Source organism: Hemitrygon akajei, chromosome 12 (genome assembly GCF_048418815.1).
Source record: "Hemitrygon akajei chromosome 12, sHemAka1.3, whole genome shotgun sequence".
NCBI classification, from domain to species: Eukaryota; Metazoa; Chordata; class Chondrichthyes; order Myliobatiformes; family Dasyatidae; genus Hemitrygon; species Hemitrygon akajei.
This window is the reverse complement of record NC_133135.1, coordinates 76999761-77020717: the sequence shown is the minus strand read 5'-3', so window position 1 is coordinate 77020717 and position 20957 is coordinate 76999761. Positions and strand designations below refer to the sequence as shown.

Here is a 20957-nt window from a genome sequence, read left to right as displayed (position 1 = left end):
GACAGATATTAGAGAGTGAAGTAATGACCGGGAATGCAGAAAAACATCCAATAAGCTTGTTGGTTATTAATCACAGATCTATATGGCACAAACACAGGCCCTTCAGTCCAACTCGTCCATGGTGACCATCTTAGCCCAAGTCAACCATTCTAGTTAGCCAACCCCCTCTATCTATTAACTCAGTCACTGCACTGCCTGTAAACACTTACAACCACTTTTTATAATTCTGTTTACATTGTGTGTGCATTTTATTCCATATTCATAATTCTAACTTTATTTTATATAATTCTGTATTCTTTTCAATTGTAGAATGTTGTTATTGTTATTTTTGGTTCATGTCATTTCCAACACAGCACAGCAAATTCCTAATACATGTAAATGTATGTGATGAATAAAGCTGATCCTTGTGAATTTGAGCCAATCCATTTCTCTGAGCTTAGCCCATATCCCTCTAAACCAGGAGTTTCCAACCTGGGGTTCATGGACCCCTTGCTTAATGGCATTGGTACATGGCATAAAAAAGGTTCAGAACCCCTGCTCTAGACCTTTTCTATCCATGTACCTGTCCAAATGTGTCTTAAACAGTGACTATTATGGGGATAGGAACTAGGTTAGTGCCACGTATAGATGACCATTCAGATCAAAGATAATTGATCTGAGATGTTTACCCTGTTTCTTTCCTCACTTAATATTTTGAAACTTAAATTTATTTGAGAGTTTGACATTGTGGGTATCATATGGATGATTCCTTGGCTGAAACCATGGGTTTGTATCTTAGTAGATGAACAAATTATCTGCCCTTAAATTCCTTCCAACTTGTAGCATTAAATGGGTTAAAATTAGCATCTTGAAACACTTCAATTTTACAAAAGAAGCCAGAATCCCCTTCTTCTGTAAAAGTATTCATTGCATGTTATTTTGGCACCTCGCCTTCTATCACAGTGTCCACATTCTTTATCAGTTACAGATTTCCTAACATGGGAGATGCTGGTCGGCTTCATCTGATTAGCTGATGTTCCATTATCCCATTTTATATCCAGATTCATATATTGTTTTCAAGGGAAAAATGTGATTTTGGTATTTTGGCAGCATCCTCTGATTTCATGGTTATACTCTGAGTTCCAACCTTTGATTTACACCATGCTGATTTCCTTGATAGGACCTGGAACGAAGATCTCAGAAACAAGTTCTTTGGCCAACAATTTTGTATTTTTGTTTATGTGCCATTGCCTACTGCTGTTCTACTTTGCAATAGATGACCTGCTTTTTCTCCAAACAAATTGCACCTCCACGTTCTTAGTTTGATGACATTCATTTGCCATTTCTATATATAGTTGACAAGTTTATTGGAGTCCTCATGTACTTGATGCACAATATCATAGAAATATAGGAACAAGAGTAGGCCACCTGGTCTATCAAACTTGCCTGGCAATTCAAAGAAGTGGTGGCTGATTTGCCCAGGCCTCTATTCTCTTTTGGCAAGAGTTCTCTATTGATGTCAATTACATCTCTAGCTCCCATTTAAATATCTACAGTGATCTAGATTCTTCAACCAAATGGGATAGAGAATTCCACAGCTTCGCAGCAAGATGAATTACCTTCACACACCAGTTTTTCTTTACCTTTAGAAGACCAAAGGACTATAAGGTACAGGAACAGAATTGGGCCATTTGGCCCATTGAGTCTGCTTTGCCATTCAATCATGGCTAATTGTTTTTTCAACTCCATTCTCTTGCCTTCTCCTTATAACTCTTAACCACTTTATGACTTAAGAACTCATCAATCTCTGCCTTGCTGGTAAGGAATTTCAGATTCACCATCCACTAGCTGAAGAAATCCTTCCTCATCTCGATTTTAAAAGGATATTCCTTTTATTCTGAGGCTGTACCCTTAGATAGCATACTCTCCATATCCATTCTCTCCAAGGTTTTCAGTATTCAGTAGTTTTCAATGAGATCCTACATCATCCTTCTGAATTCTATTTTCATACTTATCTCTGTGTTCCCTTGCTTGAGACTCTCCTACACATGAAAGTATCTTAAGGTTTCAAAATGATTATGCCTTATTTTTCAAAACACTAAAGCACACAGATCCTACTTCCTCAGTGACTCATGACAGGATTACCTTCTCATCCCAAGAATTATCCTAAGGATTTCATCTGGACTGTGTCCTAAACTAGTATATCCTTTCTCAATAAGGGGGCCAAAACTGTACAGTTAACCAAGGATAGCCTCATCAACTGTAATGATATAACTTCTGTATTTTGTAGCAAAATATCTCAGCAATAGTATATAAGGTCAGCCACATTTTGAAGTTGGTCTTCCAGCTTTGTTTGAGCAATAATGCTTAAACCTATAATTGTTTTATATATATATCTGTTGCTACATTTTAAGTATGTACATTTGTAAACAGTGCTTATTAGCAAACAAAAGTAGTTGTTCAAATAGTTCTTAAACCACTAATGTTACTGTGTTTATTATGCAAAAAACTATTTTTAAGGAATCATAAATCTGAGATAAACATTAAAATAGTTGAAACTTCAGCTTGTGAGGAGGCAGCTGTTCAAAGTTTTGTTTATAAACTACATGATTGTTAAACATGCAAATCTTGAAAGTGAATTAGACTCATCAGTCTCTATTTTGAAGATGTAGAAGTCCATAATAGTGCCTCATGTGCGCCATGTAGCACATGCTTGATGTTACAGTGGTGAGGGTAATAGCAACTGAAGACTAAGCACCTGCTGGAAGCATGTGAGTGGGAAGATCATCAGGGTGGTCCAAAATTGCTGACCAACTTCTATCAAGGTGCAAGAGATAGCATACCAATTTATGGAATGGCGATGTGTTACTCCAGCTGAAGCAAGACAGATTACAAAGCACTCAAACAGGTGATTCAGACAGTTCAGCACATCACGGGGACTCAACTACTGGACCTGGAGACAACCTACAACTCTCGATGCCTATGGTGCACTCAGAACATCACTAAAGATCCACAGCCTAAGTTTCCATGGCAGCTTGGAATTTGAATTAAATTAATAGTCTAGTTTTAAAATGACCTTTTATAAGTAATAACAAATGCAAAGCCACAAGTATTCATTTAAAAAATCTACTAAGTTTACTAAAGCCCTTCAGAGAAGGAACTCTTGACTAGAATCCAGGGCACTGGTTTGGTTGACTGTGACACAACCCAGCAAGGAATTCAGCTGAAATTGGGTAAATCTCCTAATATGTCCTGGGCACCATATCAAAGCTCCCAGCATGGTTTGCATGGCCCTCTACACAACCATTTTTGGACGACTCTCTATATTGGCAGAATGTTACACAGATCTGTCTGCCTTGCTGTGCCCATCGACAATGTGTCTCTTCCATGAAATTCTCAACTAGTCCAACCACAGGTGGGATGAACTAGCTTTGGGACTCTTCAACATTGACTCAAGACCTTGCGGTGTCAATTAGCATCAGTTAAACATTTGCATGTTCTAACACCTGACAATTTACTGTCCATTGGTACATCATAGCAGTCACTGAGTCTCTGTTTAAAGAGAGCTTTCTTTTTAGAGAAGGAAAAGAGTATTTTGTTTGGATTGCATCTTTTCTTATGTGTCTAGTGTGCACATTGTATAATGGGCATGATGCATCAGCTCTGGCCACAAGTGGAGGTAGAAAGGTTTCATTTCTCCCAATGTACAGCCAGTGTGTAGTTGGAAAGAGCAAATGGGTTAATGCAAAGTATCTTAATGATATCCAAATTCAATCACGTCACAGACGTTTCCTTTGTTTTCTGTGCAACTCAATGCCACAACTTGAAATAAGCTTAATTTTCCAGTTCTGTTGAAAGATCATAGACGTGAAGGATTGACTGCATTCCTCTCTCCCTCTCCACATGTGCTGCACTTATAATGAATGAGAGATGTGATGTAATGTGGTACTTTGAGCAACTTTCTGCCTCAGAGTATAAATTGACTGGAAGGTCATGGCATCGTAGCAGCACTTACTAACTTCATTTGCTCTTGAGAAGTAAGGTAATATCTTGGGATGGGCACAAAGGTTAGTATGGATATGAGAAACTCTGAAGATTTTGGACATGTTAGGCTGAAGGGACAGGTCCTTTGTGATGCAACTCTTGTGGAATATTCACTCAATGAACAGAAGGTATGATATGCATTAGGAAGCATGAAGTGTGATGGATTACACGCTAGATACATGTAATCCATCACATTTTGCTCCTTCAGTCCCCCTTTTTTTGTGAACAACATTTTACTAAATAAATGTCCACTCAGAGACCAATATATTTAAAATATCTTAGAAGCAAAACATGTACCAGAAGCCATATCAACTTGTCTCAATGAAAAGTAATTTCTCCGGAAAATTTTACTGAGTTGAGGATAGTTCCCTGGAAATCACACACAAAATATACGTTGTTTGCCTCTGTTTGATTGCCAGGAGAATTACCCATTTGTCTGCACAATGGCTGGGAATAGTACTGCATGTGCATAAACTGTATCGAATGAACTGCAGCAATGATAACTTTTCTGTATTATCTTCCTAGGGCCAAAGGAATAAAAACAAAGTTAGGAATCCTGCTGCAGAAGCCGGAAATCATCACTGACTACATCATCCCATATTCTGATAAAGTGGACAAGCCAGCTAAGCCTCTAAGGTAATGAATATTTGTTCCATTTGAGTGAAGGAACTGGACAGTAAAGAAAGGGAGTGGGATGGAGTTCAGTTGTTAGAAGTAGAGAAGTAAAGCAACGAGGCACATATTGACCAAGACAGCATGAAGATATAGTATGTTAGGGCCTTTCCTTCTTCTAGAATTCCTCCCAAATACTCACCATCTCCTAACCTCAGCACCAACATCCGCCATATGTAACATATATGAAGTAAAAATAGTTTTGGTCATCCTAGGTTTTTTTTAACATTTTAATGGAATTCATCAAAAATATTACTGTTTACTTCTGGTGGAGTTAGTAAATTGAAAGGAATGCACCTTTGAGGGTAAGTGGAAAGGGCTTCTCATTTCATCATTTTTGGTCTCGCAATTAAATCTGAATTTTGAGTGCAAACAGGGCAGTATTATGGCAGAAGTGATCCCTTCTGTAGTTCAGGCAAAATATCATGGAATGGTTACAGCAGACAAGGTGGCAATTCAATCCATTGGGTCCTTGCTGGTTCTTTACCAGAGCAGCTCTGAGCATTTCCATGTTTGGGCCCCTTTTCTGTTGCCATACGAGTTTCCCCTCACTAAATAGTTACCCAATTCCCTCCTGAGGGTGACAGTAGATTTCATGTTATAAACATTGAAAAAGAAGGTTTCTTAATTCAATTTGAGTCAGCCATGTTTCTCCCTCACTGTCTTCTACGCACTGGCCCTTTCACAATGGCATGAAATAAAAATGTGCCACGTGGAAATGATTGATCCAAACTCACAAACTGCCATAGGTGTTCAAGCTCCATGTCACCCTTGGGATTTAACATAAACAATTCAAATAGCTGATAAATGTTACAGTACAAGGAATTGTTCATAGGGAGGAGGATGAATTTCATATTTGAAAGGATGGGTTCATTTGGATGATTAGATTGGAATCTGGTTACAGACAGGAAGTGATCAATTGTCCCTTTACCTTTTCATCACAGATGAACTATGCTGAAAATTTCCATAAATTGGAAAGATTGGCCTGCGCACCTCTGGATGCATTATGAAATTTTTTCTCTGCCATTATTTCAGCAAAATTGCTCAATTTATTCAAATTCATCATGGAATTAACCTTAAACTAACCTTTTCAATTTGGAAAATTAAGATCTCAAGATCAGTAACATTGGATTATTCATATTTACAGTAAGGCTACATTTATGACTTAGTAAGGTCAGACTTCAGTTTCCTGTTGCATAACCCACAGAACAGAAGAATTCTGTGAATGATGGGAAACAAAATCATAAATGGGAAAGCGTAGACCAGAATATTACAAAAACAATTGTTGGCCTTATTGTGATTAATGCTTAAGTGCCAAATGTACTCACCATGGGTGGTTTGAACAGTGAAAAGCACTGCACATAAAGAAAATAGACGGACTGGAATGGTAATAATTAGGTCTTCTTATTTTAAAATGCATTTGGAACATTTTCTCAAAGAATGAAACAAAAATTAACGTTCAGAGTGACTTATATATGTGAATTACTACAAAACTGCCACTCCTGTTTTCTTCCAGTGGTCAGGCATCATTATTAATATTTATTCAATACATAAAATATAAGAAAGCAACTTGGCATAAATGCTCTTCCATATAAGACATTTTAAAATAATAAAGATATCAGAAAAAATGCACACTTTGAAATTTTTTTTAATAATATAACATGTTTAAAAAAATACAGAGTGCTAAGCAGCAGAAGTAGAATCCCCATTGAAATTCATGGGGCTTCCAGTCCTGCTGGGTCTGACGGGCACAGGATTCATATGTAGTGCTGCTTAGAGCATCATCAAGCCCCAGAATCCAGAACCTGATCAGCATCACAGCCTCCAAGATCGTTCTCATTGCAAAAGACAAACTAATGTGTACAACGAACTGGTAAGAATATTCAACAAGGCAGGCAATATCTGTAGGGCGTGAGATAGGACTGACTTTGCAGGTCGGCAATCTTCGTCAGAAGTGAAAACTGCTGCAATTTCGAGTACGGGGCCAAGGAATGATGAGAAGAGAGAAACGCAAAGAAATAAAAGTCGGGGAAGCCCTGTGATGGGTTTGAAACTAGGCAGACTTGAATGGGAAGTCAAAGGACAGTGCAAATGTTAACATGGTGAGAAAATGTTAACAGTGTGTCCAGAGTTATAAATAATGGGACAATTTCCCACATTTGGTGTCCAAAAGAACGGGTGGAATGGAATCTCCAACCATTGAACTCAGTGTTGATTCTGAATTTGGAGAATTCTCCCATGAAATTTCTTGAACAACAGCTTTGTGGTGAACTCCATATGCCTGTCTGGACACGCCCCTCTGCTGACTGCTCCTGTGGCTCCTCCCACAGACCCCTGTATAAAGGTGGTTGGAGGCACTGCTCCTCCCTCAGTCTCCAGGATGTTGTGTGGTGGTCTCTTGCTGCTAATCGTGGTCTCTTGCAGCAAATAAAAGCCTATCATTTGCCTCCCGTCTCCGAGAGTTATTGATGGTGCATCAAGCTTGATTTAAGTCATCTTCTTCTGCATTCCTGTGTATTACACTGAATCACTAGCCTAAATAAAATGCTTAGATTTTGGAGTAGAACTTGGATCTTTAATTTGGAACTGAGAGTGCTATCATGGAACAAAGTAAACATCAAAAATACATGGATTGAAATGCAATGGAACAGATTTAGTTAATAATTTCTGTTACTTACAGCTAATGCTTGTTGCCTGAAGGAAAATCATTGTGTTTTTAAAGACAAGCAAATAAAACCCAAATCATTTTACAACAATCGCCTAAAGGGACTTGCATAAGTGAATTACTGCGAAACTGCCTCTCTTGGTTTCCTAAGTGGTTATGCATCATTGTTAAGGACTATTCTGTACATAAAATCACAGAAGAAAACAAATTGTAATGATTAAAAATGATCTGTTAGTCATTGTCAATAGCTGGAGGTCATGCTGATATAATGCTGCAAATTACAAATGTACCTTCTTAGGCATCATGTGGAGCTTATGTGCCTTCTAGGAAACAGTGAATAGACATTCATTGGAAGTTCAATCAAAACAGAGTTCCTACAGCACAATAATAAGAATATGGCGGATTTAACCACTGCATTTGCCTCCTGTTTCTTATATCTAAACCAATGTTTTCTGGTTTACAGAGACCATCCTTGTACCACTTAGCAACATTACAATTTCTCAATAAACTATTTCCTTTCCTCTAACAGTGACATGTAGAAAAATAATAATGGATATATTAGCAAAGATAATCGGGGACAACCATCTAGCTAATATTTGGAATTGTCACGTTTCAAAGGCAGAGCCTCATCACAAGTGCACTTCTAACTTGGGTATGAACAGAGAAACACATTAGTTAGCAATAGGAGTAGACCATTTGGCCCCTTAAATCTTTTAATAAGATCATTGCTGATCTGACTGCAAAATCAATTCTGAACTTTTGTCTACCCATAGCAAATCTTCTTTCCTGGTTAACAATTATCTATTTTCTGTCCTTTATAAGTATTCAAAGACTGTTTCCATCATTTCTCTTTCAGGACAAGTGTTCCAAACATGACAAATCACATACAGGAACTAAGGGCTGTAGATAGGTCTTTAAGCCAAATAGTAGGGGGTGCATTCAACAGCTTGGAAAAGTATGGATAAAGTAAAAAGGAAAGCGAGTGCAATATAATTCGTAATGTGTGGTGAACTAGATATACCTGTCTGACTGCTCCTGTGGCTCCTCCCACAGACCCCTGCTGACTCCTCCCACAGACCCCCTGCTGACTGCTCCTGTGGCTCCTCCCACAGACCCCTGCTGACTGCTCCTGTGGCTCCTCCCACAGACCCCTGCTGACTGCTCCTGTGGCTCCGCCCACAGACCCCCGCTGACTGCTCCTGTGGCTCCTCCCACAGACCCCCGCTGACTGCTCCTGTGGCTCCTCCCACAGACCCCCGCTGACTGCTCCTGTGGCTCCTCCCACAGACCCCCGCTGACTGCTCCTGTGGCTCCTCCCACAGACCCCCGCTGACTGCTCCTGTGGCTCCTCCCACAGACCCCCGCTGACTGCTCCTGTGGCTCCTCCCACAGACCCCTGCTGACTGCTCCTGTGGCCCCTCCCACAGACCCCTGCTGACTGCTCCTGTGGCTCCTCCCACAGACCCCCGCTGACTGCTCCTGTGGCTCCTCCCACAGACCCCCGCTGACTGCTCCTGTGGCTCCTCCCACAGACCCCCGCTGACTGCTCCTGTGGCTCCTCCCACAGACCCCCGCTGACTGCTCCTGTGGCTCCTCCCACAGACCCCCGCTGACTGCTCCTGTGGCTCCTCCCACAGACCCCCGCTGACTGCTCCTGTGGCTCCTCCCACAGACCCCCGCTGACTGCTCCTGTGGCTCCTCCCACAGACCCCCGCTGACTGCTCCTGTGGCTCCTCCCACAGACCCCTGCTGACTCCTCCCACAGACCCCCTGCTGACTGCTCCTGTGGCTCCTCCCACAGACCCCTGCTGACTGCTCCTGTGGCTCCTCCCACAGACCCCTGCTGACTGCTCCTGTGGCTCCGCCCACAGACCCCTGCTGACTGCTCCTGTGGCTCCTCCCACAGACCCCCGCTGACTGCTCCTGTGGCTCCTCCCACAGACCCCCGCTGACTGCTCCTGTGGCTCCTCCCACAGACCCCCGCTGACTGCTCCTGTGGCTCCTCCCACAGACCCCCGCTGACTGCTCCTGTGACTCCTCCCACAGACCCCCGCTGACTGCTCCTGTGGCTCCTCCCACAGACCCCCGCTGACTGCTCCTGTGGCTCCTCCCACAGACCCCCGCTGACTGCTCCTGTGGCTCCTCCCACAGACCCCTGCTGACTGCTCCTGTGGCCCCTCCCACAGACCCCTGCTGACTGCTCCTGTGGCTCCTCCCACAGACCCCTGCTGACTGCTCCTGTGGCTCCTCCCACAGACCCCTGCTGACTGCTCCTGTGGCCCCTCCCACAGACCCCTGCTGACTGCTCCTGTGGCTCCTCCCACAGACCCCCGCTGACTGCTCCTGTGGCTCCTCCCACAGACCCCTGCTGACTGCTCCTGTGGCTCCTCCCACTGACCCCCGCTGACTGCTCCTGTGGCTCCTCCCACAGACCCTCACTGACTGCTCCTGTGGCTCCTCCCACAGACCCCTGCTGACTGCTCCTGTGGCTCCTCCCACAGACCCCTGCTGACTGCTCCTATGGCTCCTCCCACAGACCCCCTGCTGACTGCTCCTGTGGCCCCTCCCACAGACCCCTGCTGACTGCTCCTGTGACTCCTCCCACAGACCCCCCCCCGCTGACTGCTCCTGTGGCTCCTCCCACAGACCCCTGCTGACTGCTCCTGTGGCTCCTTCCACAGACCCTCACTGACTGCTCCTGTGGCTCCTCCCACAGACCCCTGCTGACTGCTCCTGTGGCTCCTCCCACAGACCCCTGCTGACTGCTCCTGTGGCTCCTCCCACAGACCCCCTGCTGACTGCTCCTGTGACTCCTCCCACAGACCCCTGCTGACTGCTCCTGTGGCTCCTCCCACTGACCCCCTGCTGACTGCTCCTGTGGCTCCTCCCACAGACCCCCGCTGACTGCTCCTGTGGCTCCTCCCACAGACCCCCGCTGACTGCTCCTGTGGCTCCTCCCACAGACCCCCGCTGACTGCTCCTGTGGCTCCTCCCACAGACCCCCGCTGACTGCTCCTGTGGCTCCTCCCACAGACCCCCGCTGACTGCTCCTGTGGCTCCTCCCACAGACCCCCGCTGACTGCTCCTGTGGCTCCTCCCACAGACCCCTGCTGACTCCTCCCACAGACCCCTGCTGACTGCTCCTGTGGCTCCTCCCACAGACCCCTGCTGACTCCTCCCACAGACCCCCGCTGACTGCTCCTGTGGCTCCTCCCACAGACCCCTGCTGACTCCTCCCACAGACCCCTGCTGACTGCTCCTGTGGCTCCTCCCACAGACCCCCGCTGACTGCTCCTGTGGCTCCTCCCACAGACCCCCGCTGACTGCTCCTGTGGCTCCTCCCACAGACCCCCGCTGACTGCTCCTGTGGCTCCTCCCACAGACCCCTGCTGACTCCTCCCACAGACCCCTGCTGACTGCTCCTGTGGCTCCTCCCACAGACCCCTGCTGACTCCTCCCACAGACCCCCGCTGACTGCTCCTGTGGCTCCTCCCACAGACCCCTGCTGACTCCTCCCACAGACCCCTGCTGACTGCTCCTGTGGCTCCTCCCACAGACCCCTGCTGACTGCTCCTGTGGCTCCTCCCACAGACCCCTGCTGACTGCTCCTGTGGCTCCGCCCACAGACCCCTGCTGACTGCTCCTGTGGCTCCTCCCACAGACCCCCGCTGACTGCTCCTGTGGCTCCTCCCACAGACCCCCGCTGACTGCTCCTGTGGCTCCTCCCACAGACCCCCGCTGACTGCTCCTGTGGCTCCTCCCACAGACCCCCGCTGACTGCTCCTGTGGCTCCTCCCACAGACCCCCTGCTGACTGCTCCTGTGACTCCTCCCACAGACCCCTGCTGACTGCTCCTGTGGCTCCTCCCACTGACCCCCTGCTGACTGCTCCTGTGGCTCCTCCCACAGACCCCCGCTGACTGCTCCTGTGGCTCCTCCCACAGACCCCCGCTGACTGCTCCTGTGGCTCCTCCCACAGACCCCCGCTGACTGCTCCTGTGGCTCCTCCCACAGACCCCCGCTGACTGCTCCTGTGGCTCCTCCCACAGACCCCCGCTGACTGCTCCTGTGGCTCCTCCCACAGACCCCCGCTGACTGCTCCTGTGGCTCCTCCCACAGACCCCTGCTGACTCCTCCCACAGACCCCTGCTGACTGCTCCTGTGGCTCCTCCCACAGACCCCTGCTGACTCCTCCCACAGACCCCCGCTGACTGCTCCTGTGGCTCCTCCCACAGACCCCTGCTGACTCCTCCCACAGACCCCTGCTGACTGCTCCTGTGGCTCCTCCCACAGACCCCTGCTGACTGCTCCTGTGGCTCCTCCCACAGACCCCTGCTGACTGCTCCTGTGGCTCCGCCCACAGACCCCTGCTGACTGCTCCTGTGGCTCCTCCCACAGACCCCCGCTGACTGCTCCTGTGGCTCCTCCCACAGACCCCCGCTGACTGCTCCTGTGGCTCCTCCCACAGACCCCCGCTGACTGCTCCTGTGGCTCCTCCCACAGACCCCCGCTGACTGCTCCTGTGGCTCCTCCCACAGACCCCCGCTGACTGCTCCTGTGGCTCCTCCCACAGACCCCCGCTGACTGCTCCTGTGGCTCCTCCCACAGACCCCTGCTGACTGCTCCTGTGGCCCCTCCCACAGACCCCTGCTGACTGCTCCTGTGGCTCCTCCCACAGACCCCTGCTGACTGCTCCTGTGGCCCCTCCCACAGACCCCTGCTGACTGCTCCTGTGGCTCCTCCCACAGACCCCCGCTGACTGCTCCTGTGGCTCCTCCCACAGACCCCCGCTGACTGCTCCTGTGGCTCCTCCCACAGACCCTCACTGACTGCTCCTGTGGCTCCTCCCACAGACCCCTGCTGACTGCTCCTGTGGCTCCTCCCACAGACCCCTGCTGACTGCTCCTATGGCTCCTCCCACAGACCCCCTGCTGACTGCTCCTGTGGCCCCTCCCACAGACCCCTGCTGACTGCTCCTGTGGCTCCTCCCACAGACCCCCCCCCGCTGACTGCTCCTGTGGCTCCTCCCACAGACCCCTGCTGACTGCTCCTGTGGCTCCTCCCACAGACCCCCGCTGACTGCTCCTGTGACTCCTCCCACAGACCCCTGCTAACTGCTCCTGTGACTCCTCCGACCCCTGCTGACTGCTCCTGTGGCTCCTCCCACAGACCCCCCCCCCGCTGACTGCTCCTGTGACCCCTCCCACAGACCCCCTGCTGACTGCTCCTGTGGCTCCTCCCACAGACCCCCGCTGACTGCTCCTGTGGCTCCTCCCACAGACCCCTGCTGACTGCTCCTGTGACTCCTCCCACAGACCCCTGCTGACTGCTCCTGTGACTCCTCCCACAGACCCCTGCTGACTGCTCCTGTGGCTCCTCCCACTGACCCCCTGCTGACTGCTCCTGTGGCTCCTCCCACAGACCCCTGCTGACTGCTCCTGTGGCTCCTCCCACAGACCCCCGCTGACTGCTCCTGTGGCTCCTCCCACAGACCCCCGCTGACTGCTCCTGTGGCTCCTCCCACAGACCCCCGCTGACTGCTCCTGTGGCTCCTCCCACAGACCCCCGCTGACTGCTCCTGTGACTCCTCCCACAGACCCCTGCTGACTGCTCCTGTGGCTCCTCCCACAGACCCCTGCTGACTGCTCCTGTGGCTCCTCCCACAGACCCCTGTATAAAGGCGACTGTGGCCCCTCCCACAGACCCCCGCTGACTGCTCCTGTGGCTCCTCCCACAGACCCCCGCTGACTGCTCCTGTGGCTCCTCCCACAGACCCTGCTGACAGCTCCTGTGGCTCCTCCCACAGACCCCCGCTGACTGCTCCTGTGGCTCCTCCCACTGACCCCTGCTGACTGCTCCTGTGGCTCCTCCCACAGACCCCCGCTGACTGCTCCTGTGGCTCCTCCCACAGACCCTGCTGACAGCTCCTGTGGCTCCTCCCACAGACCCCCGCTGACTGCTCCTGTGGCTCCTCCCACAGACCCTGCTGACAGCTCCTGTGGCTCCTCCCACAGACCCCCCGCTGACTGCTCCTGTGGCTCCTCCCACAGACCCCTGCTGACTGCTCCTGTGGCCCCTCCCACAGACCCCTGCTGACTGCTCCTGTGACTCCTCCCACAGACCCCTGCTGACTGCTCCTGTGACTCCTCCCACAGACCCCCTGCTGACTGCTCCTGTGGCTCCTCCCCCCCGCTGACTGCTCCTGTGGCTCCTCCCACAGACCCTGCTGACAGCTCCTGTGGCTCCTCCCACAGACCCCCCGCTGACTGCTCCTGTGGCTCCTCCCACAGACCCCTGCTGACTGCTCCTGTGGCTCCTCCCACACACCCCTGTATAAAGGCGACTGTGGGCTGCTGCTCTCCCTCATTTTCCTCAGGATGTAGTGCTGTTTATTCTTCCAGTCAATAAAAGCCGATATCTCATTTCCTAAGTCTCAGCGTGAGTTATTGATGGTGCCCCTTTGTTTTAAAAAAAAGTCCCCAAGTATATTTACAGGTTAAGTCTATCAGGTGGTTGAATCGTTCGCTGCGATCTACGTAGCTCCGGCTGCAATTGCACAGGTGCCGGAGGTGGTGTTTGCACCGGAGGCGGAGAGTGGGTTGGTTCTGTCCCAACTGGAGGTGTCAGGGATCCCTCGCGTGTGTGCGAGGTCCCCGGAATAGACGCGTACGAGATGCCCGGTACATGAGCGTCGTGAGGAGTCTGGGTGTGGCACGGTGTGTGCGGTGTCACCTCGGGTACAGGGTTCATAGTTACCGTGGAGTGTTCAGGGTAGTGGTCTGCTGCTCCTGCGGGCGCCAGGTCGCGGACGGGGACCGTGTCCTCCCGCCCATCAGGTAAGACCACGTAGGCATACTGGGGATTAGCATGCAGGAAGTGAACCCTCTCGACCAGTGGGGAGTACTTATTACTCCTCGCATGTTTACGTAGCAGCACTGGCCCCAGGGACATCAGCCAAACTGGTAGGGTGGTCCCAGTGACAGACTTCCTGGGAAAAGAGAATAGGCGTTCGTGAGGGGTGGCATTAATGGACGTACACAACAGGGAGCGGATAGAGTGGAGTGCCTCAGGGAGGACCTCCTGCCATCGGGAGACCGGCAACCCTTTTGACTTAAGGGCTAAAAGTGTGGCCTTCCACACTGTGGCATTCTCCCTCTCCACCTGGCCATTCCCCCGGGGATTATAACTCGTGGTTCAACTAGTAGCAATGCCCCTAGCTAGCAGGAACCGGCACAACTCGTCACTCATAAAGGAGGACCCTCTGTCACTGTGGACATAGCAGGGATATCCGAACAGAGTGAAGAGCTGGCGCAGGGCTTTTATGACCGACGTGGTAGTGGTATCGGGGCAGGGAATCGCGAGTACTCGTCAATAATACTGAGAAAATAGACATTGCGGTCGGTGGAGGGAAGGGGGCCCTTAAAGTCAACACTCAGTCGCTCAAAAGGGCGGGTGGCCTTGACAAGCTGCGCAGTGTCAGGACGGTAGAAGTGCGGTTTGCACTCAGCGCAGATCTGGCAGTCCCTGGTCATCGTCCTGATGTCCTCCAGGGAGTACGGCAGGTTCCGGGCTTTAATGAAATGGTAAAATCGGGTGACCCCCGGATGGCAAAGATGGGCATGAAGGGCATACAGCTGGTCGAGCTGTGCACTAGCACACGTTCCCCGGGATAGGGCATCAGAGGGTTCATTGAGCCTGCCAGGCCGGTACAGGATATCATAATTGTAGGTGGAGAGTTCTATTCTCCATCGCAAAATTTTATCATTTTTGATTTTGCCCCGCTGTTGGTTGCTGAACATGAAAGCAACCGAGCGCTGGTCGGTCAGCAAGGTGAACCTTTTGCCGGCGAGATAGTGCCTCCAGTGCCTAATAGCTTCCACTATGGCCTGGGCTTCTTTCTCCACCACGGAGTGCCGAAGTTCAGAGCCTTGAAGGGTACGAGAAAAAAACACCACTGGTCTGCCTTCCTGATTGAGGGTAGCAGCCAGCGCGACGTCAGAGGCGTCACTCTCTACTTGGAAGGGAATGGTCTCGTCCACCGCATGCATCGTTGCTTTGGCAATGTCCCCTTTAATGCAGCTGAAGGCCGCGCGGGCCTCGGCAGAGAGGGGAAAAGTGGTAGACCTGACCAGGGGGCGGGCCTTGTCTGCGTAATGGGGGACCCATTGGGCGTAATAGGAAAAAAAACCCAGGCACCGCCGGAGGGCCTTGAGAGTGGTGGGAAGAGGGAGTTCTAACAGGGGGCGCATACGGTCGGGGTCAGGGCCAATGACCCCGTTCTCCACGACATACCCAAGGATAGCGAGTCGTGTGGTTCTGACCACACACTTGTCCTTGTTATAAGTGAGGTTCAAAGCTTCGGCCACTTGGAAAAATCGTTGGAGGTTGGCATCGTGATCCGACCAGTCGCGACCACAGATGGTGATGTTATCTAGATAGGGAAATGTGGCCTTCAGTTCGTACTGGTCCACCATCTGGTCCATCTCCCTCTGGAAGACTGAGACCCCATTTGTGACACCAAATGGGACGCGCAGGAAGTGATAGAGCCTGCCACCCGCCTCGAAAGCGTTGTAGGGGCGGTCCTCTGGGCGGATGGGGAGCTGGTGATAAGCGGATTTCAGATCTATTGTCGAGTACACCTTGTACTGAGCTATCTGGTTGACCATATCCGCGATGCGGGGTAGGGGGTACGCGTCAAGCTGCGTGAATCTATTGATGGTCTGGCTATAGTCCACAACCATCCTATTTTTCTGCCCAGTCCGAACAACAACCACCTGGGACCGCCATGGGCTTGTGCTCGGCTCAATGATCCCCTCCCCGAGCAGCCGCTGCACCTCTGAATGAATAAAGGCCCTGTCCCCTGCGCTGTACCTCCTGCTTTTAGTCGCCACCGGTTTACAGTCGGGGGTCAGGTTGGTGAACGGCGATGGGGGAGGGATCTTGAGGGTGGAGAGGCTGCAAGTAGTGTCAGTAGCACAGCTATCGGCATGGTGCTGGGCGGGATGTGTGGTTCGGTGTGTATGTGCGTGTGGTAACGGAGTATATGGCGAAGTCCCACCAAACTGAGGATTCCTGACAGTGAGTGGTGGGAGGGGCCCGTCATATGCCATAGTCACACTTTTGAGATGGCTCTGGAAGTCGAGCCCCAACAGCACAGGTGCACACAGTCGAGGCATGACCAGTAACGCAAAGTTCCGATATTCTGTGCCCTGCACCACCAATGTCGCTACACAACCCACCCGGATGTCTGTGGAGTGCGACCCAGAAGCCAAGGTGATCTTCTGACGTGCCGGCCGTGTCACGAGTCCACAGCGTTTCACTGTGGCCGGGTCAATAAAACTCTCAGTGCTTCCCGTGTCAAACAGGCAGCTAGTCCTGTGCCCCTCCACCAGGATGTCCATCATCGACCTTGCGAGCTGGTGCGGAGCGCTTTGATCGAGGGTCACGGTAGCCAGCGTTGAACGGGGCGAGTTGGGGGCGGGGCCTGGTGACGCCGGCAAAGATGGTTGTCCACATCCGGGCATGCGAGATGGCGAGTCGGGGGCGGGGCCTGGTGACGCCGGCAAAGATGGTTGTCCACATCCGGGCATGCAAAATGGCAGCCCCCAGGTCTCAGATGCAGCGCTGCTCGACCCCGGGCGTGGTTTAGATTTACAGACCTTGGCAAAATGGCCCTTCTTCCCGCAGCTGGAACAAGTCGCTTCGCGAGCCGGGCAGCTGTTTCTGGAATGTTTCTGAAGCCCACAAAAGTAACAGAGTTTTATGTCCGGCGAATTCGAGGAGTTCGTGATACCGCGACTGGCAGCGGCGTTGGCGAATTCGCTCGGAACCGGGGAATCGCGCGGCTGGACCGCCTCGGCGTACAGCTGCGCAGCCTCCAACGTATCGGCCGTCTCTATCGCTGAGCGTAAGGTAAGATCAGCTTTTTCCAGCAGCCACTGGCGCAAATACACTGACCTGACTCCAGTCACAAAAGCGTCTCGGACCAAGAGTTCCGTATGCTGTTCCGCTGTGAGCGTTTGGCAGTCACAAGTCCGCACAAGTGCCTGTAGAGCTCGGAGAAATTCAGCAGTCGACTCCGTAGGCCACTGTTTTCATGTTGCCAAGCGATGCCGGGCATAAACTGCATTCACCGGCCGCAGGTGCTGTCTTTTGAGGGCGTCAAGCGCCCCCTCGTAGGTCGAGAGGTCCCTGATGAATGAATAAACTTTTGGGGCGACCCTCGAGAGGAGAAGTCTGAGCCTAACAGCTGAGTCGGTGGCACGAACCTCCTCCAAGTATGATTGGAAGCATACAAGCCAGTGTTCAAAGGCAAGAGCTGCTTCAGGGTCTTGGGGGTCCAAATCTAAGCATTCTGGGCATAAAACGGTTTCCATGTTTTAACTTCCAGTCAATAAAATTGATGCACCATCAATAACTCACGCTGAGACTTAGGAAGCGAGATATCGACTTTTATTGACTGGAAGAATAAACAGCACTACATCCTGGGGAAAATGAGGGAGAGCAGCAGCCCACAGTCGCCTTTATACAGGGGTCTGTGGGAGGAGCCACAGGAGCAGTCAGCAGGGTCTGTGGAAGGAGCCACAGGAGCAGTCAGACAGGTATATCTAGTTCACCACAAAATGTCTCCAGAATAAAGAATATGATAAGAATATAATTTTAGGTGACATGGAGAACAGTAGTGAATCGAGGACTGAAGGTATTATATTTGAATGCATGCAATATGTGAAGTAAGGTAGATAAGCTTATTGTAATGCTAGAAATTAACATGTATGACATTGTTAGTATCACTGGAGAAAAGTCATTTCTTGATTAGGTGTTGTGATGTTGGGGAACTTAAGGTAAAGGAACTCTTAGGAGAAAGTGATCATAATAGGATAGAATTCACCCTTTAGCTTGAGATGGAAAAGCTAAAATCAAATTGGTATCACAATTGAGTAAAGGTAACTACAGAGGCAAGAGAGAGGAGCTGGCCAAAGTTGATTTGAATGAGACACTAGCAGGGATGATGGAAGAACAGTGATAGTTGGAGTTTTTGAAAGTAATTTGGATGATACAGGATCAGTTCATCCCAAAAAAAAGAAAAAAGCATTTTGAAGGGAGGATAAGGCAACTATAGCTGATGAGGGAAGTCAGAGACAGTGTAAAATCAAAACACAAAGCATACAACGTAGTAAACATTAATGGAAAGCTAGAGGATTGGGAAGCTTTTAAAAACCAACACAAGTCAATTAAAAAAGAAATAAAGAGACAAAAGATGAAATAGGAAAGTAAGTTGGCCAATAATATAAAAGAGGATACCAAAGGTATTTTCAGGCATATAAAGTTTAAAAGAGAGTCGAGAATGAATATCAGGCTGTTGGAAAATGATGTTGGAGAGGTAGTAACGGAGAACAAAGAAATGGCAGATGAACTGAATAAGAACACTGTGGAAGAATGTTTGCCATGATTTTCCTGCAGAACACTGGGGAAAATGAAATTCTGTAATGCCCTGTAAGTAGGTTTTTTTTGGAGGCCAGCATTTGTTTGCAGTGGTTCAGAAAATCCAAGTTATTTTAACCCTTTCTTGAGAAAGTTCATATTTTTAAAATGTAATAACGCCCCGAAGGAAAAATATCATGCAATCACTCTTGCGTGATGTTGCATGGTTTGCTTACGTTACTAGACTTTGAGTTACATAGTGTAATTGGTTCTAGTCCATTAATGCTGTGCTGTTCTTTATATCTGTCCTCTTCTTTCTCCCTCTACCACAGGGCAAATGTTAAGCTTGGTGTTGGTAGCTGGCAATAGCTGTTAACATTTTAAAGGAAATAGAAAGCAGAAGCATTGATCTTTGTTTTTGATTACAGACACTTCACTAATATGGTTTGCTTCACTCATTTCCAGATTTTGTACAATCCCAAGGCAGATTGATTTGATCGTAAAATATTTGGAGCTTTTTAGAAATTTAAATTGACCCCATAATTCACTCAATTTAAATCCAAAATGGTATTGGTGCAGTCCTTCCTTTAGAAATACTAGACATATATAGTCATATATAAGGCATTATTTGTATAGTGTCAGTTCTTATTCCCGTCTCCCATAGAACCCTGAGCAAAAGAAAAAAAAATTAGATTATTTGGATTTCCCACAGAAATTCATACCTGTACATTATTGGCTTCCAATTTATAATTTTTTTTTATTTATTGAGATACAGCACAGAATAGCAACCTCTTGGCCTTTCAAGCCATACCACCTAGTAATCCCTGACTTAACACTAGCCTAATCATGGGATAACTTACAATGAGCAATTAACCTATACTGGTACTACTTTGGACTGTGGGGAGAAACAGAAGCGCCCAGAGGAAACCCATGCAGTAACTCCTTAAAGACAGCAGCAGGAAGGGTATGTTTGATACTGAACAAGACTCAAAGCATTTCAGTAATTGTCTGGTATAGTGGCATAGCAATTGGCTCTCCTACCACACAACTCCAGCGATTCAAAGATGATTCTGTGTGGAATTTGCACATTATCCCTGTGATTGTGATGCTTTTAGCTGAATTCTCCCACATTGCAAAGATATACTGATTAATAGAATAAATAGTTACAATCATTTGCTGGTGGTGTAAGTGATTGACATGAGACAGAAGAGGTCGCAGTGAAAATAAAAGGAGGAATGAGAATACTCGGAGAACCTGTGTTAACGATAGGCTGAATCTAAATGTGAAACAACCCTTAGAATTCCATGTGTTTTGCATTACTTTCCTGGTCATGCAGACTGGGGAACACACTTGGGGAATGAAGGAATTAGAGAAGTGCTGTAAGCAGACGTGGAAGCTGACGAATAGGGAATGAGAGGCAAAGTGAAACAGGAGAAACACAAGTTGTAGGAGTCATAAACTGGGAAATTATCACTCACAGATGTCATGAAATTTGTTCTTTTTTGTAGCAGCAGTACAATGCATAAAATTGCTACAGTACTGTGTAGAAGTCTTAGGCACCCTAGCTAGTATTGAAAATACACGTGGACTAAGATGTTAACTGTCCTGTGCTATCATCAATGGGATCATCAGTTGATCTGCCACCTGTCTTCAGGAGTTTCGGCCCGCTTATGATCAAGACTCCCTCGAGATAGTGGCCAGCACCACCTCCCACTGGTGAGCTTAAAAACTTGGCATCGGCCTCCATCAGAGTTGGTCGCTTCCATCCAACAGATAGTCTACTCTTCAGGTGTCTACGCAGCTACTGAAGAGTTTACAAAAGATGGATACACTTTCCGACTATCTGCCCCTCTGGACGTACTTGGTCCACACCTAAGATGATCCTGCCTCTGTTGCCCCAGCTACAGCCCTGCTGGTTGATTTGATCTCTCTTCTAGAGGAGTCAAGTTCATGCAGCCAGTTCTGGAAAGTGAATGTAATAAAGCCAAGCCTCCCTGCTTCGAATGGATAACATGAGACCTTCCACCCTCTGTGTCTGCACTCTGATCTTAATCCTGCGTACTTGATTAACTTGCGCTCATGGGCTTCATCAATGTTGTCTTCTCAGGGGATTGTGAGTTCACCAATAACCACTTCTCTACTGGTGTCAGACCATACGATTATATCTGGACACAATG

At 49.0% G+C, this 20957-nt stretch overlaps 1 protein-coding gene across 1 annotated transcript in view; it reads left to right on the top strand.

Annotated features, from left to right (window-relative positions):
* Positions 1-20957, top strand: part of LOC140737230 (regulator of G-protein signaling 5-like) — a 57989-nt gene that overhangs the window by 25290 nt on the left and 11742 nt on the right. Inside the window, exon 2 of the mRNA XM_073063538.1 lies at positions 4549-4659. Coding sequence (XP_072919639.1) covers positions 4549-4659 — 111 coding nt within the window. The remainder of the gene's footprint in view (positions 1-4548; positions 4660-20957) is intronic.